The 19,291-nt window shown below is 47.8% G+C and overlaps 1 protein-coding gene and 1 pseudogene across 1 annotated transcript; one reads left to right on the top strand and one right to left on the bottom strand.

Moving 5' to 3' along the window:
- Positions 1 to 2,056: 2,056 nt before the first annotated feature.
- LOC120669996 (SUN domain-containing protein 2-like) lies at positions 2,057 to 7,438 on the top strand. Its single transcript, XM_039949977.1, has 3 exons — positions 2,057 to 2,453; positions 4,415 to 5,528; positions 6,680 to 7,438. The coding sequence occupies exons 2-3, from the start codon at positions 4,461 to 4,463 to the stop codon at positions 6,974 to 6,976; spliced, it is 1,365 nt and encodes a 454-aa protein (XP_039805911.1). The 5' UTR covers positions 2,057 to 2,453; positions 4,415 to 4,460; the 3' UTR covers positions 6,977 to 7,438.
- Positions 7,439 to 7,782: 344 nt separating this feature from the next.
- On the bottom strand, positions 7,783 to 18,441 carry LOC120651969 (annotated as a pseudogene).
- Positions 18,442 to 19,291: the final 850 nt, after the last annotated feature.

Raw genomic sequence — 19,291 nt, 5'->3', positions numbered from 1 at the left:
CAAATTAAAGCATTGGTTTTTTATAGCTTTGAATCTTTGGAAATAATCCGAGACAGACTCATTCTGACCTTGCCTAACCGATGTCAAACCTGAAAACTTAGTTTCATTGTGACCAGCCAGATCATCTCTTAATTTAGCAAGATCGGCTTCGCATCTACCACTCGTGGATACTTGTGATACGGAATTAAGACGATGTGCTATGGGATCATCTTGTTCCATCGTCTGAATCGAACTCACCGGTGCACGCCCTAAAGAATTTTCATATATATTATCAAAAATCGGTTCATGTGGAGAACCAGATTCTTGTAAAAGCAATGGCGGCATAGAATTTGTCAACTCATTCATTCGGCTAGGAGCTAACGAACAAGGAGTTGACGCAATCGACAGGCTGACTACCAAAGCATTGGTCAGATCGGTCATCTCACCTGTTTGACCGGTCTGACCGGTCACATGGACCGGTTTGACCGGTCCTGCGTGGACCGATGAAGGAGGTGGTGTTTGCCCTGCAAAATAATCTATCGGCATGCCGTATTGTGGTTGCTGAGAATATGCTGGCATAGCCGATAAGCAAGGAGTTTGGAAAACACAATTATCATATATAGATTTGCCTTTTTTCATAATTTCTACTTGACCCTCTAAATCACTAAACAAATCATTCGTGGGTTTATACATATCGGCAATTTTCTGATCCACAATAGATGATAACTGGCTAAACAAGTCGGAAGATGAAGTGCTTACATTGCTTATTACCTCGACTTGCTTATCCTTAAGCGTGAAGGAGGGTATCACGAAGTCTTCAACCTTCGTGACTTGGCCTTTTTTGTCTTTCTTGAATCCCTTCAAGAATTGTGCCTTGAGGTGCTCCCTGGCCACCAAGTAATCTTGGCGCTCCTCCTCGCTGAGATCCTCGATAGATGCGGGGATGTTGCCTTCGTCGAGGTCGGTGATGACGCCCATCTTTTCTAGGGAGTAGATTAGATCGGTTTTGAATAACCAGATTAATCGGTCCCCAGCGGAGTCGCCAAAAAGTGTCTTGACACTAATTTGCGCCAACACACTCGAAAGCGCTAGAACGCGCGGATCGTCGACACGATCTTCACCAACGGGCTCCCCGCACCGACCGGTCAGACCGTTTACGGCGACTGGTCAGACTGGTTCTACAGAGAACGCCGCGAAAACCTAAAACCTCGAGCTCAGGAGGGACCCCGTCGGAGCTCGTGGATCTAGGGTTGCTCTAATGTCGGCAGGCCACTCAGAACATCCTCGAACGCCGTAGAGACGAGCGAAGAACAACAAATGAGATTGGAAAAGTTAGGGTTTGGAGGTAAAAAGTAAAGGATAAATGTGTGAATCGATTGTGATTACCCTCAATCGGCCGTGACCCTTCATATATATAGGGTGGGGAGGTCTGTACCCGTTAGGAGTCGGAACCCTATCAAATCCCGTGTCAAAATACAACTCCTAACTCGGACTGTGCGTTTCAGACCGGTTTGACCGGGGTGCAGCTCTTCTGGGAGGCATAACTCCCTCATCCGGACTCTGAATTAGACGTTCTATATATGCATTTCGATCGTCTCGACGAGATCTACGCAATGGTGCAGTCCAATTTGCAATTTGACAAACTTGTCTAGACCGGTCTGACCGGTTCAAGGGAGAGGTCTGACCGGTCCTGCCCAAATTGTCCAGAAAACCTTCATCGTGCCAATTTTGAGTGTCAACAGCAGAAATGACTTTTTTCCCAAAAACAAGCGGCTCACAACTTCCCCAACCCACCCAACGGCCCATGACCCCCTGCCGGCCCACGCACCCCTTCCTTCCCACCCCCGGCCCATCCCAGTCACACGCCCACTCGCCTAGAGCCCCAGACCAGGCTCGGTCTTGGTCTAGGCAGGAAAAACGAATTTGGTCCAAAGTTGAGGGATGCAGACATGACTTTTTCTCAAAAACAAACGGCTCACAACTTCCCCAACCCACCCAACGGCCCATGACCCCCTGCCGGCCCACGCACCCCTTCCTTCCCACCCCGGCCCATCCCAGTCACACGCCCACTCGCCCAGAGCCCCAGACCAGGCTCGGTCTTGCTCCAGCTCCCTGCCTCCCTCCCGTCTCCCAATCCCCCATCCCAATCCCAGGCAGCTGGCAACCCTAGCTCTAGCGGCGGCGGTGGACCGGCCGCGCGGCATCGGCACGGCGGCAGGCCGGCAGGGGCGGGGCGCAGCCGCGGAGGCCAGTGGCCGAAAGGGGCCGCGCGCTCGCGTCGCGCAGGAGCGACGGCGACCGCCTGCTCCCTGCTGCCCTGCCCGGCGGGCGGCGGCCAGGCGTAGGGCGCAGTTGCGCTGCGCACTTGTGCAGCAGTGCAGTCGCCAGGCAGGCGGGCCGCGGGCGGCCAGCCGGGCAGGGGCAGCCGGCGTCCGGCGAGGCGGCGACCAGCGGCGCTGCGCATCAATTACTAGGTATGTAGGTGATGGTTCTGTTTCTGTAGATGTAGATGTAGAAAAGGGAATTCTTCTTGCAAGCAAAGGATACATAATCAAGTATTTTCAAGCTATGAAGGAACATAAAGTTATTTTGGAATTTGTAAGCATCTTTATCAATGTCATTTGTTATTTTAGAATTTTATCCTCTATTTATTTCATATATTCCCACTTTGATATATTGATTATTTAGTACGTCTATCTATATGTTGAACAATTTGTGTTACCGGTACTCAAATATGTGCTACTAGTTTGTACTTTGAGCTGTCACAAAAAAAAATAGCACTACTTGGAATTTTGAATACCCATCTCCTAAATCCTAGGCCCGCCCCTGATTCTGTGTTACCTGGAGCTAATCTGCAATGGGTCATGGAGCTGCTGCTGTTCATCATTTATCACATTACTCTTACCGAAAGGCTTGATAAGGGATTCTATTCGGTGCAGTGTATTCTCTGTAGTCAGGACCGACAATTCTTTCTCACAATGAAAAGTTCAGTAATTCAGAAAATGATACACCGTGACATGTCAGCGTCATGTCACGGAACAAAGCAAAATAATGTCAAGAGAAAAGGATAAATGAAATTTGAACACTGCTGGTTGTATGTTTCTTCCATCCCATATATAGTTACGGTTGGAATAGTAAATGATGCTTATGACAAGGGAGGGTGTAGTAGCTGTTTTCTTATTCTTATTATCTATAAAAAGTTGAAACAATTGACACCCTTTCTCACCAAGATTAGGCCCACTGTACCTCTCACGGGGGCCCCACTTATCAGGCCAAAAGGTTTGACAAAAGGGTGGGGGAGATTGGTTTCGTCAATGTTTTCCACCAAAAGCCTAATACTTTTTACACCAGCAATTTCCTATACCCACCTCTTGTACCCGTGTATTACTTTCCTTTGGCACACACTTTATTTTCCTTTGCACATGCATTCACCCATAATTAGCCTCATTATTTGTTTTAGAAGGATAATAATTGACATCATTGTTTATAGAAGAAAAGAAAGATGTGTATTATTTTTGGAAGGAAAATAAATGACATCGTTGCTTGATGGAAGGAAAATTAAATACGTGCCTGTGCCCTGTGGCACGTACATCTCCCCTAGTTATTCATAATAACGGGAGGCAGTAATGCGTTTCCAAATCACAAGATAATAACATAAAGTTAATGATGATTCATGGGCATTAGACATTTGGAATCATTCGCAAAAAGGATTTCGTTTCAAAAAAAATCTCAAAAAGGAAAAGACGTTTGAAATCTTGCAAACCACATTGCAGACCTTTGGAATCTCACGAAATAAAGCGAGGAAAGCTAATCACGTCGAGCCAAGGGCAAAAACGTGAATAGTGGCGAATTATCAAGGGATCATCCTCGTCGTTTGCTGTTCATCAGTTCTTGCAATCTCCTTTTTGAAAGGAAACCTCCAATCAAACTTCTCTCGTATCTCTCTCTTCTCCCCCATCTTTCTTCGAATCCGGTGGAGCCATGAAGCCCATCTACCTCGATTCTAGCACCATGTTTTTTTTGCTGAATACAAATAGACCACAAGATTCCTTATCTTCATTTGTTCTGCCCCCAGCTGTGAAGGGTATGAAACTATCAACTGATTTGGACTTTTTAAACTCTGCGGTCTATCTTTTATATATAATAACATAGGTGGGGTTTCATCTTTCTATTGAAGTTCATGAATGTTGGGATCACATCTTGTGGGTGCAGATACTGCCTTTTGTTTTAAGCTAGCTATGTGAACACTTAGCTGCAGTAGCTTCAGTTATTGATAGTGCAATTCTCTTAAAGAAAATTGAGAACTTTACTTGGCATGTATGAATGTATGATAGTAAGATCGATTTTTTCTTTGTACTTCTCATGTTTTTCTGATGAGATTATCTACTATTTTCTATGTTGGACTTTACTAAATTTCTGCTACCTTAAATTACAGGATCGTCATTATTTCCAGAATACTATCTGCTTTATAGTGGGCAACAATGTCAGCCTCCACTGCTGCGATTCCAACCGCAAACACAAATGGGAACCATGCATTAAGTTTGGACTCACATTCTAGCCAAGATGTTAGGCGGCGAACAGTTGTTGCAAAGAAGAAAGCCTCGCGTGAGCTTCTTGCTGAAGGTGGAGTCAATGGGATATCAGCAGATAAGATTACAAGCAAGAAGGATCTTAGCCATACTATCCGTGGAGAATCAGTTCTTGACAAGCCAAAATATTCATCAGAGGCAAGGAAAGATGCGGTTGCTTCGGCAGCTGCTAAACGTCTAAAGAAAAGCTCTAGTAAACAAGAAAAGGCCAAATGGGTGACTGCCTTAAGTGTGCTGGTGAAACTATGCCTTCTTATTTCTGCAATCACTTGGATGGGGCAGTTGGTCTGGAGATGGCAAAATGGTGAGTTATCATTTACAACACTGGATATGGAGAGCAGGCTATCCAAGGTGGAAGGCTTCAAGAAGGCAACCAAGATGCTTCAGGTACAGCTGGACATTTTGGATAAGAAGCTAGGAAATGAGGTTGACAAAGCAAAAAGGGATATCACTAAGCAATTTGAGGCCAAGGGTAATGAGTTAGAGAAAAAGATGAAGACATTGGAAGACAAAACTGGCAAGTTGGATAAGTCAATATCTGAGCTTAGGGACATGGGATTTCTTTCTAAGAAAGAATTCGAGAAGATTTTGAGTCAGTTGAAGGAAAAGAAGGGATTGGGTGTTACAGACAATGACATAACCTTGGACGATATACGGCTATTTGCCAAAGAGATTGTTGAGATCGAGATAGCAAGGCATTCTGCTGATGGCCTTGGTATGGTGGATTATGCCCTGGGATCTGGCGGTGCCAAAGTAGTAAGTCATTCAAAGCCTTTCATGAATGGCAAGAACTATTTTCCTGTTGGCAGCAGTGTGCATGCAACAGCCCAAAAGATGCTTGAGCCAAGCTTTGGGCAGCCAGGAGAGTGTTTTGCGCTGAAGGGAAGTAGTGGGTTTGTGGACGTGAAGCTAAGAACAGGAATAATTCCTGAGGCGGTCACTATAGAGCATGTTGACAAGGTAAGGTTATTGTTCCAAATATTCATGTTATCTAAACGAGCATATTTCACATTGTCATAGCTAGTTAGTTTATGTAAATTGATTGCTAAGGTTCCTACATTGTCATAACATAGTTGGTATCTACTCAGCCACAAGGCATCTGAGCTACATTATCAGTCAAGCTAATTTAATTTCTTCTGTTAATTAGTTTCACTTTAGAAACAGTTATCAGAATTGTGTGTAGTCTCGGTACAGTTGCACCACTTGACCACTCTTTTTCACCTGGCGGATATACCATTAAATGGCTGCTGATCAGCAATCCTTCCTTGGTTTCCACTGCAATGATCTCATTCTGTTTGCTCTCTCTCCTAATCCAATCCACAAGGCTAGACTAGATACAGTTTCGAGCATGAACATATTTTGTTTCAGATTGTATGTTCTACAATTTGTTTTCTTTGGTGGGGTTGATCTGAGCATGTGAGATGGAACTGACATGAAAATTTGAATTTGTAAGATTGTAAGAGCATACTGATTGTCAATATCAAGTGTGCTGCTTTTGCTATCTCACATAACTAGGCTTGGGTAACTTCAATAACTCTCTGTTCCCTTTATTTTGTACCCAATTGTGCTATTATGATCACAGGACATGTAAAATAGAGTCATGGACGACAACTTAATTACTGGTTCATCAAGAATACAGTTTATGATCTTCCAGCTAAAAAAATAGGGAGCTAATTTGACCTACATGCAAATACACAATCTTGTCTGAAACGCCAGCGTTAATTGACTGGAGATAGTACAATATTATTGATTGTTCAAGGCATTACTATTTTATTATTTTTTGTGAAGGAAATCTTATTTGTTATTACTAAACCTGGATTTGGATTTAGAGTTGCCACCATCCTGATGTACTATCACATTCACATTCACATACATATCCATACCCATACCCATACCCATACCCCCACTTGTGATCCAATTTTAAGCTGCCATGTCTAACTCAACTTGGTACTGTGTTCCTTTGGTAGTTTGGTTGAGTGAGGTATCATAAAAGAAATTATTGAATATATTATATATCATTCCTTGGGTCAGGTGGATGCCATTTTCTTAATTCAGTCACTCTCTCCGGATCCGTCATACTAACTCATAAATATCATGACTTGTATGTGCAGAGTGTGGCCTACGATAGATCTAGTGCTCCAAAGGATTTCCAGATCCGTGGTTGGTACCAAGGAACACATGATGCTCCAGACAAGGATTCAAATGTGATGGCTACCTTAGGAGAGTTCTCTTATAGCCTCGACCGCAGCAATGCCCAGACCTTCCAACTAGAGAGAGGCGCCAACCCACAAGCTGTCAACATGGTTCGGTTTGACTTCTCCTCAAACCATGGGAATTTGGAACTTACATGCATCTATCGCTTCAGGGTGCATGGTACAGAACCTGGCTCCCTCAGCAATGCAGCATGATGCCCTCATCTGTGAGCTGCACACCAGAGCTTAAAAGATTATTGGATCCCATTTGCCAATATCAGAGCACTTCGTCAGCACTTCGGGTCCTATCACAGACAGTTTTAGGACAGGTGCAAGAGTGAATGCCAGAGCAGAAGCTCAAGGGATTGAGCTCGTTACAAGTGACTGCCCCCACGTTTATCTTGCTAAGGTTGATTTCAGTAGTCTGCACATTATCATGAATAGGTCCTGACGTTTTGTACCTAGCTAGACTAATTATTCTTGTATCACTTGATCGCTGCGCTGTTCCTACTCTGGTTTCCAATTTGCTTGTTTGCAACTCCGGTTGCACCATGCCACGATTGCATTGTTACAGTTTGCAAGACTGATGTATGTAGGGTTAAGGTGATCGTTAGGTACATCTGCATGGTCGCAAGTTTTTGCTTAAACTAGTGATTCTACTGTTTCGTTGGATTTTTCTAGATATGGAGAGCATATGCAGTCATAAAATGAGAGCAGGTCTCGAGTAGAAAGCAGTCTCTGGTGTTCATGCTGGTGTGAATCAATGACACTTTTGTGGCAGATTGGTACGAGTCAAACATGTAGCACAGGCAACACTTCGAATTTCTTTCCTCGCAACTCTTTCCTACTATCGCAAGACTCGAGGACCTCCAGACTACCCAACTAGGAGCAGCCTATCCAAAAAAATTCCATAAGCACAAGCTTAAAGGTCTTAAGTAACTTATACAACTTGCATAAGAAAAAGAAACAGGCAAAATTTGTCTTTTCATGGTAGGTGACCCATTAGCGAATCCATCATGACTTCATGAGAAATGTATGCCGGCTTTGTTGAAGAGGGACAGCAAGTATAACTGTATAAGAAGTCAACTTGGCTCAGCTTGGAACCTCTCTTTTCTGCAAAATCACCCTGCTGCAATATACCCATAATCTTTTCTTTGAAGCTTGCGGCACCTTCTCCCGCCATGTCTGCGTCATCCATTTCCATCTCATCATCTTCCTTCTCATCACCGGTCTCCATGCTCAGATCTTCAACCATATTAGCTAGCAATGCAACATCATCTGCAGACATCTTCTCACCCATTTCCGCATCTTGAGTAAGTTGGAGACTGGAGAGACTGCATAGTCTTGCATGTAATTCTTCTCTAGCAACTCAAGGACGCGTTTCTGCTTGAAGTTGGAGCCCAAGGTCTTGTTCTTTCGGTTGAAATTGAAACAGATCATGACAAGTCCATCTGTGACGGAACCGCGAAATTAAAACTCTAAATTAAGTCTAATGACCGTCATTTGAACACATCGGGCGCATTAGCTTAATGGTTTAATTTGACAGTCCTTTCTCAGCCCACGTCCCGATCGAAACAACACCGATAGTCTCATGCGAAGGTGAGCGCAGATGGTACAAGCACGACAATTACTTGAAAATACAACAATATACACAGGACTCTGCCAAAGTTTTACAAACCAAGTTTAAATACATACATAATTTATAAACTTTACAAAGCTGAAACTAAGATTCGCATAGAGGAAGAAAGCCTATATCTACCCCAAGTGTGCACCGAGGAGTCCCCTAACTATGTGTCTGGCTCCACAACCTCCCATCCCTCGGCGTCTCGGCAGATGAACTTAACGCAGCAGGGACAGAAGTCTACGTCTGGGTGTCCTGAAATAGTGTTTCAACAAAAGCCCTGAGCAACTATACTCAGCAAGACTTACCCGACTCCGGGTATACATAGCCCACATATCTAGACATGCAAAGCTTTTGGCTGGTGGTTTATTTTGCAGAAAAGCGTCTAAAAGTGAATCCTTATTTTTCCATATTTTAGCTCATGATTCTATATATCTTGACCATCAACTATATTGGCATATCTAGAGCAACCATGGTGAGACATATAATAACATTCCAAGTGAATATAACCCTATGCCATACATGCCCCAACTCGAGACTACGCTGTGATGCAGTGATCAAGATGCCCATGTCCGAGAGCGACTGACGGCGAATCGATTCGATTTAACCTTGCAAGGTGGACCTAACCAACACGGCACGCATAAGCCCCGTCAGACCACACACACACCAACATTTCCCCTCCCCGCCTCGAACTACAGGATCGCCCCACCATCATATGGTCAGCCGAGCTCAACGTGAGAGCACCAAAAGTAAATACGTACAACCCATTTCTCCGCGACTACTCGACTACCCCAGGAGGTGAGATGGGATCCTGTACTTTCGAAGTGAGGCAGTACTAGGCTTACCGGTTTCGACTACCTCCTACTCCCGGCATGCGGTTAGTACAGTTCAAACATGATCAGCAGGGCCGACAGCGGTACGGTCCTTAACCGACACAGACGGAGCTACACTTTTCTCTGCCCGGTCTCAAAATTCTATTTTTCCTTTCATTCCAAGATTAGTAACTTATATATGGAAACAAAATGTAACCTACATCTCGCGAGTAACTGGAAATTACTCTACTTCTACCGAACTCTATCTAGCATAGCACATCTATCGTCTGACCTATATTAGTATAGAACTCATGGTACCTAAGGGTTATGCATCTAAGGTTCCATTCAACTCCTATACTTTAATGCACAAGAATATATATAATTAATGTTGCATAATTTGAAATAAGGTTCATGCACCGGGGCTTGCCTTCGGGCTGCTGCTCAGAGCTGGGGTCAGACGGGCCTTGGGCCGGGTTCTCACGCCTCTCCTCCTGGGCCTGATCCGGCTGCTCCTGCGGTGCCGCAATCACCTCAAACACGGCGTCCTTAACTGCGGATGCTACACGAATGCATATGAAATGATTGAGTGCAACTCAAACTATATAATCACTATACCTAAAATGAAATGTACTGCGGACTGTCCGCAACCAAATGGCGGTCCGTCCGCAGTTCAACTTCGCAGACCCACCAGAACCTCCAACGTCTCTGGAGAATTTCTAGACTAACTGGCGGACTGTCCGCAACACACTTCTGCAATCCCCCCGGAACCAACTACTTCTCTAGACAAATTTCAAATCTATACTGCGGACTGTCCGCTCCCCATTAGCGGACCATCCGCAGTCCAACTCTGCCAATCCAACAGAGACGACAACGTCTCTGGACAAAACTCCAGATTCTACTGCGGACTGTCCGCTCTCCAATAGCGAACCGTCCGCAGTTCAACCCTTCTAAACCCACCAGAGACAACATCGTCTCCGGACAAATTTCTAACCTGATCAGCGGACTGTCCGGCCCTCCTAGGCGGATCGTCCGCGATTCATATCTCTTGACACCGCGCGCCGCCACCAGTGAGGCCGGCGCGGCGCGCCGTTCCCGCCGACGGTGGCCTGATGACGGCGAGGCTAGCACTACACCATCTACTAGAAGAGGCGCACACGGGCATGGGTGACGCACGCGAAGAAATCAATCCTAACCTAGTCGGCGACGTGCGGCCCGTGGCGGTCAAAACGACATCGTCGTGAACGTGCATGGAAACAACAAGAACGTGGAGGAACGAGGGGAGCACGAGCATTAACGGCTTACTTACAGTCAATTCGAGCTCTTGGACGAAAGAAACGGCGGCCGGGCGATGGAGTTCCACGGTGAGGTCAAATTTGGGCGAAACTCCAACCGGCGGCCAAGAAATCCGGGATTCCCGGCGAGGGGGAGGTTGTGGCTATGGTTTGAGGGGTTGAGGAGGAAGCTAGGGAGGTGGTCGAGCTCTGGGTACGGTGGATTAGAAATCCATAGAGGGAATGCGCGGATTTGGCCGGTGAAAGGGGAGGGCGCTCAAGCGTCGCCCATGGCGTCGGGAGGGAGAGGGAGAGTGAACCGAGAGAGAGAGAGTGAGGGAGTGGGCGCGGGTGGGTGAGGAGGATGTGCTCGCCTTCAATGTGGCGTACGGGGTGGCCGGGGAAGAGCTCGATGGCCGGCACGTGGCGGCGACCGACGATCCTCGATCACGGAGTAGATAAAACAGAGTGCGTCGCGGACCGTCCACTGTCCCAAGCGGACCGTCCGTAAGGCAAGCTGACAGGAGGGAGGGGCTTCCTGGGCTCGATACGCACAACTGATGAGTCAACCTTGGGCGGAGGCCTGAAGTTGTTCCTCCCAACCTTTTGGAGATGCGACACCCGAGACAAGAGCTGCACATTCACAGAGAGACGACAGTAGAGACTGTCTCCAGGCTGGGCCACAAATCTCACGGCGAATTCCCGTCGAAACATGATCACAGCACACCTAAAGATGGGGCGGTGTGACAGAAGCTTGAACGTAAGGGGAGATGAGATCTGGTACGGGATGTTTGCCGCGCATATGTCAAAGTATGGGAGATCACATTTGAGGACATCTCCTTGGATAATCTGCAACATGTGCCAACATCTTGTATCAGGAATTCAGGATTAAATGTTCATAACTGAAACTAGGCGACAATGCAAAACAATGATAAGAAACACAGGTACGGAATTTGGGGTTAAGCCCAACTCATTGTTGTTCAATTTGCCCTCACAATCCAGTAGTCCCCAACACAGAATTCACGCTGAAGGAAACTACGCTACAACGCAATACAAATCCGCTCCATTTGCAGTCAACGAGACATGAAACTGCCGAAATCGTAACAAATAAAATCTTGTGAGAAATTAAGAGAAACCTTCAGTTTATTCAGCATCCAGGGGGGACTAGGAGCTGGAAAAAGAATGGTACCTTGAGGCGCGAGTAGGGATGGCAACGGGTCGGATATGGTGCGGGTAGAGTAAATACCTGCCCGCAACGATACCCGAAACTCTAAGGCATATCCATACCCGCGAAATCTAGCGGGTAGAATTTTATACCCGTACCCACCAGGTATGGGTCGGGTTTCGGGTACCCATCAGGTCTACTAATGATAGCATAAATAACATGTCATTTGGTCCTAAAGACTAGCATATTTTGAATTTATCGTCCATACAAGTGAATGCAAAGCATTAGTTAAATAGAGAACTAATAAACGGTTCATCGCGCACCATTTTTTTTCTTATATTCATCATCTTTTTGTAGTTGTATGTGAGTAAATGCACAATTCTAGCTAAAAGTATTTCATCTAAAAAATGCAATAATGATGCATACACTTCACTACAAAATATATCACTTTCACATCTGTTACACAATCTCATTATTAATCTATATAGTTCATACAATCACAAGAGAATGAGGCATAAAATTTGAGAATGAATGAGTTCGCTAGGTTACAATAATTGTATTTCGGGTACCCATTGGATACCCGCGGGTAATAACTTTTACCCGTGCTCTACCCGCGGGTAAACTTCTATACCTGTACCCGTACCCGCGGGTAAAATTTTATACCCATATCCTCACCCATCGGGTCGGGTACCCGCACCCGCGGGTAAAATTGCATCTCTAGGCGCGAGGAGAGCGGGTGCCCCTGGAACCAACGGTTGAGCTTGAGCACCATGCGCGGGTCGAGCTCCACGATGACGATGGCCTTGACCCCCGCCTCAAGCAGGCGCTTGGTGAGGTTCCTTGTGCCCATCCCGATCTTGAGAACGGTGTCTCAAGCTGCTAATGGTTTGAGCTGAGCCCAGTTTGAATGGTTTGGTTTTGCTACTTAGTCTCGTTTGGTTTTGCTACTTAGTCTCGTTTGGTTTGGTGGCAAATGAGCTAAGATATTTACCAGTCTGGTTTGCTTTGGTTTATCTAGTATAAGGGATCGGTTCAGTTGGGATTGGGGTTTAAATGGGTTGTCTACGTGCACACTCACCACTCGAATTTTCAGCCATTGGATGAAGATCCTACGGGTGTTTTTCATCTTCAACCTCCAGACAGGTGTAGCCAACAAGCCTCTTCACCATAGAGCCCATCGGAGACAGAACCAGAGCTAACAGGTAGGCGGTGTAGAACGTGGCCGGATCCTCCTAACCGGAGTCCGGGGCCGTGGTGCACAGGCGGCGGCTGTGGCGCGGGATCACGTTTCCAATCGATTCCATGGACAGCCAGCAACTCATCGCATGCCTTCTCGCGCTGCGCGGCGCGCCTTGGCCCACCCAATCGCCGAGCATGGGAGGGGCGACTGCGCACGCGCAGCATGCGTCGGCCACGCACTGCCGCATCGGCGGCATGATGCCGGTGGGGACGGGAGCTGCGGCGCCGCCGCTTCACTGAAGCAACTGAGGTCGGGACTCAGCACCTCGAGGTGGGCCGCAGGGCCTGTGGCTGTCGCTCGCTCGCGCTCGTGAAGCAAGTAATCAACCCATAGTCGTAAGCGGTTCAATTGGTTTGAAAAGCAATGCAATTTGGTTCTGGTTCGGTTTTGGAAGCATTTGGATTAGTGTGGCGTGGTTTAATCGGTGAGAATACTACTAGTTGCACTACCGGAATTGCCTAATTCGCCGTGTGCACCAAGCACACGGCAAAGCCTTAGTAGACACACGGCGAAGTTTTCGCCGTCGGTGGCTGACGGCGAACCCCCGACGGCAGCGCTAGCCACGACAAAGGCCTAGTTTGCCGTGTGCCATTTATCGGGCACACGGCAAACACATTCGCCGTATGTATCCAGGGGTACACGGCAAAAAAAAGACATTGACATCGTGAGGACGGCCTAACGGCGTGACAAAAGACTTCGCCGTGTGCCAGAAAGTAGGCACACGGCGAAATTTCCCACTTCGTTGTGTGCCACCTAGATAGGCACACGGCGAACTTGGTCACGCGGAACCCAGCAGCAGAGCTCTTCGCCGTGTGCCCAGGGCTTTGGCACACGGCAAAAGTGTTTAGGTTCGCCGTGTGCCTTTTTCCTGGCACACGGCGAACAATGGTCAGTTTGCTGTGTGCCCGATCTTGCCACACGGTAAACTTGCTGTTTATGGCTGGCCAAATGGTCACTTTGCCGTGTGCCTAGTCCCTGCCACACGGCAAAGTGACCAAACAAATCCTATATTTTTTTTGTTTTTCACGTATAAAGGACCACATATCACAACATATATATTACAGGCATTACATATCACATATATATCACAACAAACATCACAGTCACTATATATCACAACTAGCCACAAATAACTTCAAACACATCCAAAAGTCCAATGCAAAGTCCTACAAGTTCACAACATATCCAGAAGTTCACAAATACATATCCAGAAGTTCACAAGTCCATAAATATTGAAATAAATAAGTTTATGGCTGCGGTGGGCCGTCGAACGGTGGTGAGCCGCCGAACTGAGGTGGGAACAACTGTTGTGGGAGTGTCGGTGAGATGCCCGGCGACAAATCTGGCGTATTCGATGTCCGATGATTTGCGCACGGCAAACTCTTAGACACACGACGAATTACCGGTTTCCCGTAGTGTTGGTTCGGTGCGGTTTTAGTTTGGATTCTGCACCATTAGTGTCTATGTGCATGAGACCGGCCTTGGCGACAATGGAGTCCACCAGCGCGGGTTTCCCCAGGATGTGCTGCCCCTTGGACTTCTCGAACGGGATCCCGCCCTACAGCCAAGCGCCCCTCCGCCGGCGCCCACTGCAGCGCCATGGCACTTCTTCTTGTGGATCTTGACCCCCCCGGCACGGAGGTCATTTCGGCTGGTTTCGCCCGGCGCATCGATGCTATAAGAATAGGTTGGCTACTCTTCTGTTTCTCTCAAGCAGCGTTGGAGTTGCAATTACCATCTTGTTAATATTAGAAAGGATGGGGAATTTTAACCCTCATTTGAGATCATAGGCATCACCAGTACTCCAGTAGTTAATCTTATACTATATGGTGGCATTAATTGTAGGAAAAAGTCTATATCACCCCCTCAACTATGGGGTTGGTCTACATAACCCCCCAAACTATGAAATCGTCTATATCACCCCTTGAACTTTCCAAAACCGGTCAAATTACCCTCTAAATCAGTTTTGAAAAATCATAGTAAATCATAGAAAAATCATAAAATAGAAAATCAAATTGTGTTAGACTCCAAATGAGTAGATCTACACAATGAACATATAATATGGTATGCTTTAGTACAATTTTTTATAGCTATGAAGAAAAACATAGATCTAAAGCTACAGCAAAAAATGGATCATGTAGCTGCTGTCAGTCATGCATCACGCTACTGTTGCTAAAAGGCTCAATCAGGGGACTCTGTTGGCACAGAGTTTTACCTCACATCAAGCCTTGTAGTCAGGTCTAACTCCCAAAAAAAAAAATGCTACATTGCTGATGTGTTGATGCCGCGACTAGTCAATCACAGGAGCACAAAACAAAGCTAAACAGTAAACACTTTTGGAGCCAGAGGAAATAGGGAAATCAAATGAGATTTTTTTCATGTAGGTTTTCTTTTCCTCTAGAAAGCGCGGTAGAGCTGCACATACACAGCACACCATTTTCTAGTCCAACTATAATCTCTCCCACGAGCCCCGAGCCTTTACATAGATCTTCGCCATCTCAGATCAGACGGCCGGAAATGCCATCCATCTCAGATCAGACGGCCGGAAATGCACCGAAAGTCACCGCTACAGTACTAGCTGACTTTGCTTCAGTACTTCAGAGAATCCCGTTCGCCGTGGGTGGCGGTTGTCGGGTGAGATCCTCCTCCAGTGTGAGTCCTCGGCTTACTGACACTCAAACTATCGCATAAAATCTAATAACTAATTTTTTATTTTTAAAATAAAAAATTTTATTTCCGAATAATTTTTTTGTATTGCTAGAATAATTAAAAAATTATTCTAAAACAAAAAAATTTGTTCTACGACAAATTTGACTGTATTACATATGTGGGTCTATTTGTTGGACTGATTTAGGCTCAAAACAAAAATTCTAGAGTGGAAGAGGACTTGTGCGACGTGACTGCTCCCAGTCACGCGCGCTGCCCCGATGAGCCCCCAGATGAGATCCTCTCGGTGGCCTCGGCAGCACCGCAGCAGGACCGAAATCCTATATATTTTTCGGTAGAGTTTTTTCTCTCTCCACCTTCTAGTATTTGAGATCCGTGCAAACAACTACAACCGTTTGATTCACAGCCCAAACCCTATCTATTCCAACATTGTGCCGCCGCCGCCACCCCTGGGCCCGCGCCGCCCGGCGCCACAGGGCCGCCGCGCGCCCTCGCCCACGGCGCCGCCGACCGCCGCGCGCCACTGCCCGTGGCCGGGCCCCGCGCACCCCCGCCCTCGGGCACCGCCGTGCCCCCGGTTGCCGCTGAGGCCGGGCCGCCCCCCTCCCCCCGCTGCCGCTGCCCCCTGGGCGCCGCCGCACGCCGCAAGGTTGCCAGAGACGGAGAAGAAGGTCCCATATACATGGTTCAACATTTTAAATTTATTATTTCAATATTTGATGTTTACAATTTCAACATTTTGCCTATATAGTTTCAACATTTTGAACGATAAATGTTGACCATGGTTAAAAAAACATTGAACATAGTTAAAAAAATATTAAATATTTATGTAAACTAATTGGGCCAAAATGAGCTTAAAAAATAAATGGCTTATTTATATCCCACAAGTTAGATAGGAACTCCCGCAGCAGGAAGGCTGGCCCCACCTCCATCATGCAACTCGGCCTATCCGGCTGACGGCGTTCCCGTGGGCTTCGGTCCAGACGCACGCGCACGTAAGCACGTTGCTCCGCTCCGGGCCTTGGTTGCAAGCGGCAGTTCGGGCCTTGATTTACGGATGGCCATTCCTTGGCCTCGGCATCATCCGGCTGGGGCTCCTCCTCGACCCTTTGCAGTTGCAGCGCCGCCCCGTGGCCGTGGCTGCCGCCTGTCTGCCGAGTTGGAAAAACACACACACACAATGACTACTACGGTCAGGCGACAACGCTTTTCCAAAGGCGACCATACGTCCACACCATTACCATGGTGGCCAGGCCAGGCCAGGCCAGGCCAGCCCGCGGCTCGCTTTGCCCCACCCCAACGCGATCGGGGGCACAGCGCACCGGCCGTAGCTCCGCTCCGCTCCGCTGCAGTCCGGTTAGGCCAGCTTTCCCAAAGAAGAATAAAGCCCGCGTGGTCGATGCAGATGCAGGGCGTTCTATTTCTTCAAAAAACAAAAAAGATGCAGGGCGTTCTTGCGTTCTCTCCACCGGCATGCCAGCTGCCATGACACAGCACAGTACGTGTGATCGGATAAGGCAGGTTTTTTTTTTATAATACCCTTCTGTATTTTTTAGATAAGGAAAATATACAAGTACCCGTACCAAAACAGAAACATACGAAGAGGATACAGGGATAGCTGTTTCCACCAAACTACGCAAAGGACCCTGAACAAAAAAAATATTACAAAGAGGTCCCTAGATCCTTCACGAACCGTTTTTGTACTACGCAACGTGACGCTTGGATAAGGCAGGTTGGGAGTTTGGGCTTTGTTTACATCCTCCTCCCGTGACTTTTTGGGAAAAACATGTACTCGTAATGTAACACTGTTGACGACAGCAGGAGGAGCAGTTGTTTCACTGATGAGTGATGATGTAGTTGTGAGACTAAATAAACACTAATTCAGGGTGCTCCGCATGGATAGGTCACAGGCTCACAGGTACCATTATCAAGGTAGTACTTCAGTGCAAGTACATTAGTATTTTCTTGAACGCGGTCTCATACAATGACATATAATTTTGAGTCGACCTACCAGACAATTTCTCCAATGACTTATTTTTTTAGTTGTCTTATAGTTATACCACATCTCTTGATTTGTGGATGAAACAAAGAAATATTTTGAGTTGCATGTCAACAACTTGTATAATGGTAGGGAAGTAATCATACTTCTAAATTTTAGCGTATAAGACGGTGATTAGTAACCACCTCTTTCTCTCACCACGCTCTCTCTCCTCCACGTCCCCAACCTATGAGACCGTTGACATGTATCAATATACCTGCTTTTAGGATATTTTGCATGTATATGCGCTTCACGCGGAACGGTTTTTCATTTTTCAGAAAATATGAGGGCTTTCTTTATAGGGTTAATTAGATCTGTGCCATTATAATTTTTCTGTTTTTAAAATACACCATTACTATTCAAGAAACTATGCCACTGCCATTATAACTCTGCACATGTTTGAGATACGCCATTGTATACGTCTGGAGACGATTTGGGCCCGGTGTCAGACGTACGGCGGGTACTGTATATTCGTATGGACAAGATTACCCCTTCCTTTTCTCTCTCTCACTCACTGACATAAGGGGCCCAGTCCTCAGCGCTCCGCCCCTCCCCTTCTACCTCCGCCGCGCATGGGGCGGACGCGGAGCAGCGTGGCGGGGCTGCGGCGGCTGGTACGCGGACCAGCGGGGCGGGGCTGCGGCGGCCGGTGTGCGGCGGGCGCGCGGGCGGAGCGCCGCGGGGGCGGAGGCTGCTTGGGCGTGCGGGCGGAGCGCTGCCACCACGGGGCAGCCGGCGCGCGGGTCCTCCCTCCCCCTCGAGCTCCGCCGCCCCCTGCTCGAGCTTCACCCCCCTTCTCTCCAATCGGCGGTGCTGGGAGCTCCATGCGCGGCGGAGGTAGAAGGGGAGGGGCGGCGCCTCGGCCATGGCCCCGCGCGGGCCGCGCCTCGGCCATGGCTCCGCGCAGGCCTGGCGCTGGCGAGGGGGTGGGAGGGGCAGCGCTGGAGCGGGAGAGCTGGCGAGCGGCGCTGGCCCCTGCCTCTGCCGCCACCCGCCGCCGCTCGCGAGCCGACCTGCCTCGCGAGCGGCAGGCACGACGCCCTAGCGTCCGTGTCGCATTCCGACGACACCACCATGTCCATGTGGCAGGGCGGCCGCCGCCGACACGGGCACGCGTTCGTGCTGGTGGAGCGCCCAAGGGTGCGGCGGGGCGAAGGCGAGCCAAGGCCCCGGCGGCGTGGCCCCGAAGATCAACAAGTGGCCCTCCCCAGCTTCCCTTGCCCTTGGCCCGTGCTCACCACCATGTCCAAGATGGGCACAAAGTCTGAGATTCCAAAGGGAACTTAAACCGTTAGCCCGTTCATTCTCCACAGCCTTTTTCTTTGGGAAAAGATGCCAAGAGGACGCGCATTTTTGCGGTGCAGCCCCTAGCTAGCTGCTTTCACCTTTCGCTCCGTCTATCACCTCGCTCCTTTCATATCCTTTAATGTGCAGGTCGTCAAGCAGAAACCGCGTGAGAGCCTGTGGCTGTGACTTTGAGGATGAACTCGCATGAGGAACGGTTGCAGCAACAGCGCGCGGCCCACTGACCCCCCCCCCCCCCCCCCCCCTCCCTTTGCTTCTAATCAAGCGAGCACATAGCAAATCGACTAAACATGCATCTGCATGGTGATCAGATAGATGACAGCAGCATTAAATAAAGTTCGAGTAGTGTGCATATGAAATGTGATGATGTCCAGACAGATGACACTGTGACAACACCTTCCATTGCCCATAG

The sequence above is a fragment of the Panicum virgatum genome, chromosome 1K (genome assembly GCF_016808335.1).
Source record: "Panicum virgatum strain AP13 chromosome 1K, P.virgatum_v5, whole genome shotgun sequence".
In the NCBI taxonomy this organism is placed as follows: Eukaryota; Viridiplantae; Streptophyta; class Magnoliopsida; order Poales; family Poaceae; genus Panicum; species Panicum virgatum.
This window is presented reverse-complemented; position numbering and strand designations above follow the sequence as displayed.

Bases quoted from the DNA above. Each gene is read 5' to 3' on its own strand.
- LOC120669996 (XM_039949977.1), top strand. From the start codon at position 4,461: ATGTCAGCCTCCACTGCTGCGATTCCAACCGCAAACACAAATGGGAAC. The intron at 5,529-6,679 runs GTAAGGTTATTG...TTGTATGTGCAG, and splicing joins CTATAGAGCATGTTGACAAG to AGTGTGGCCTACGATAGATC.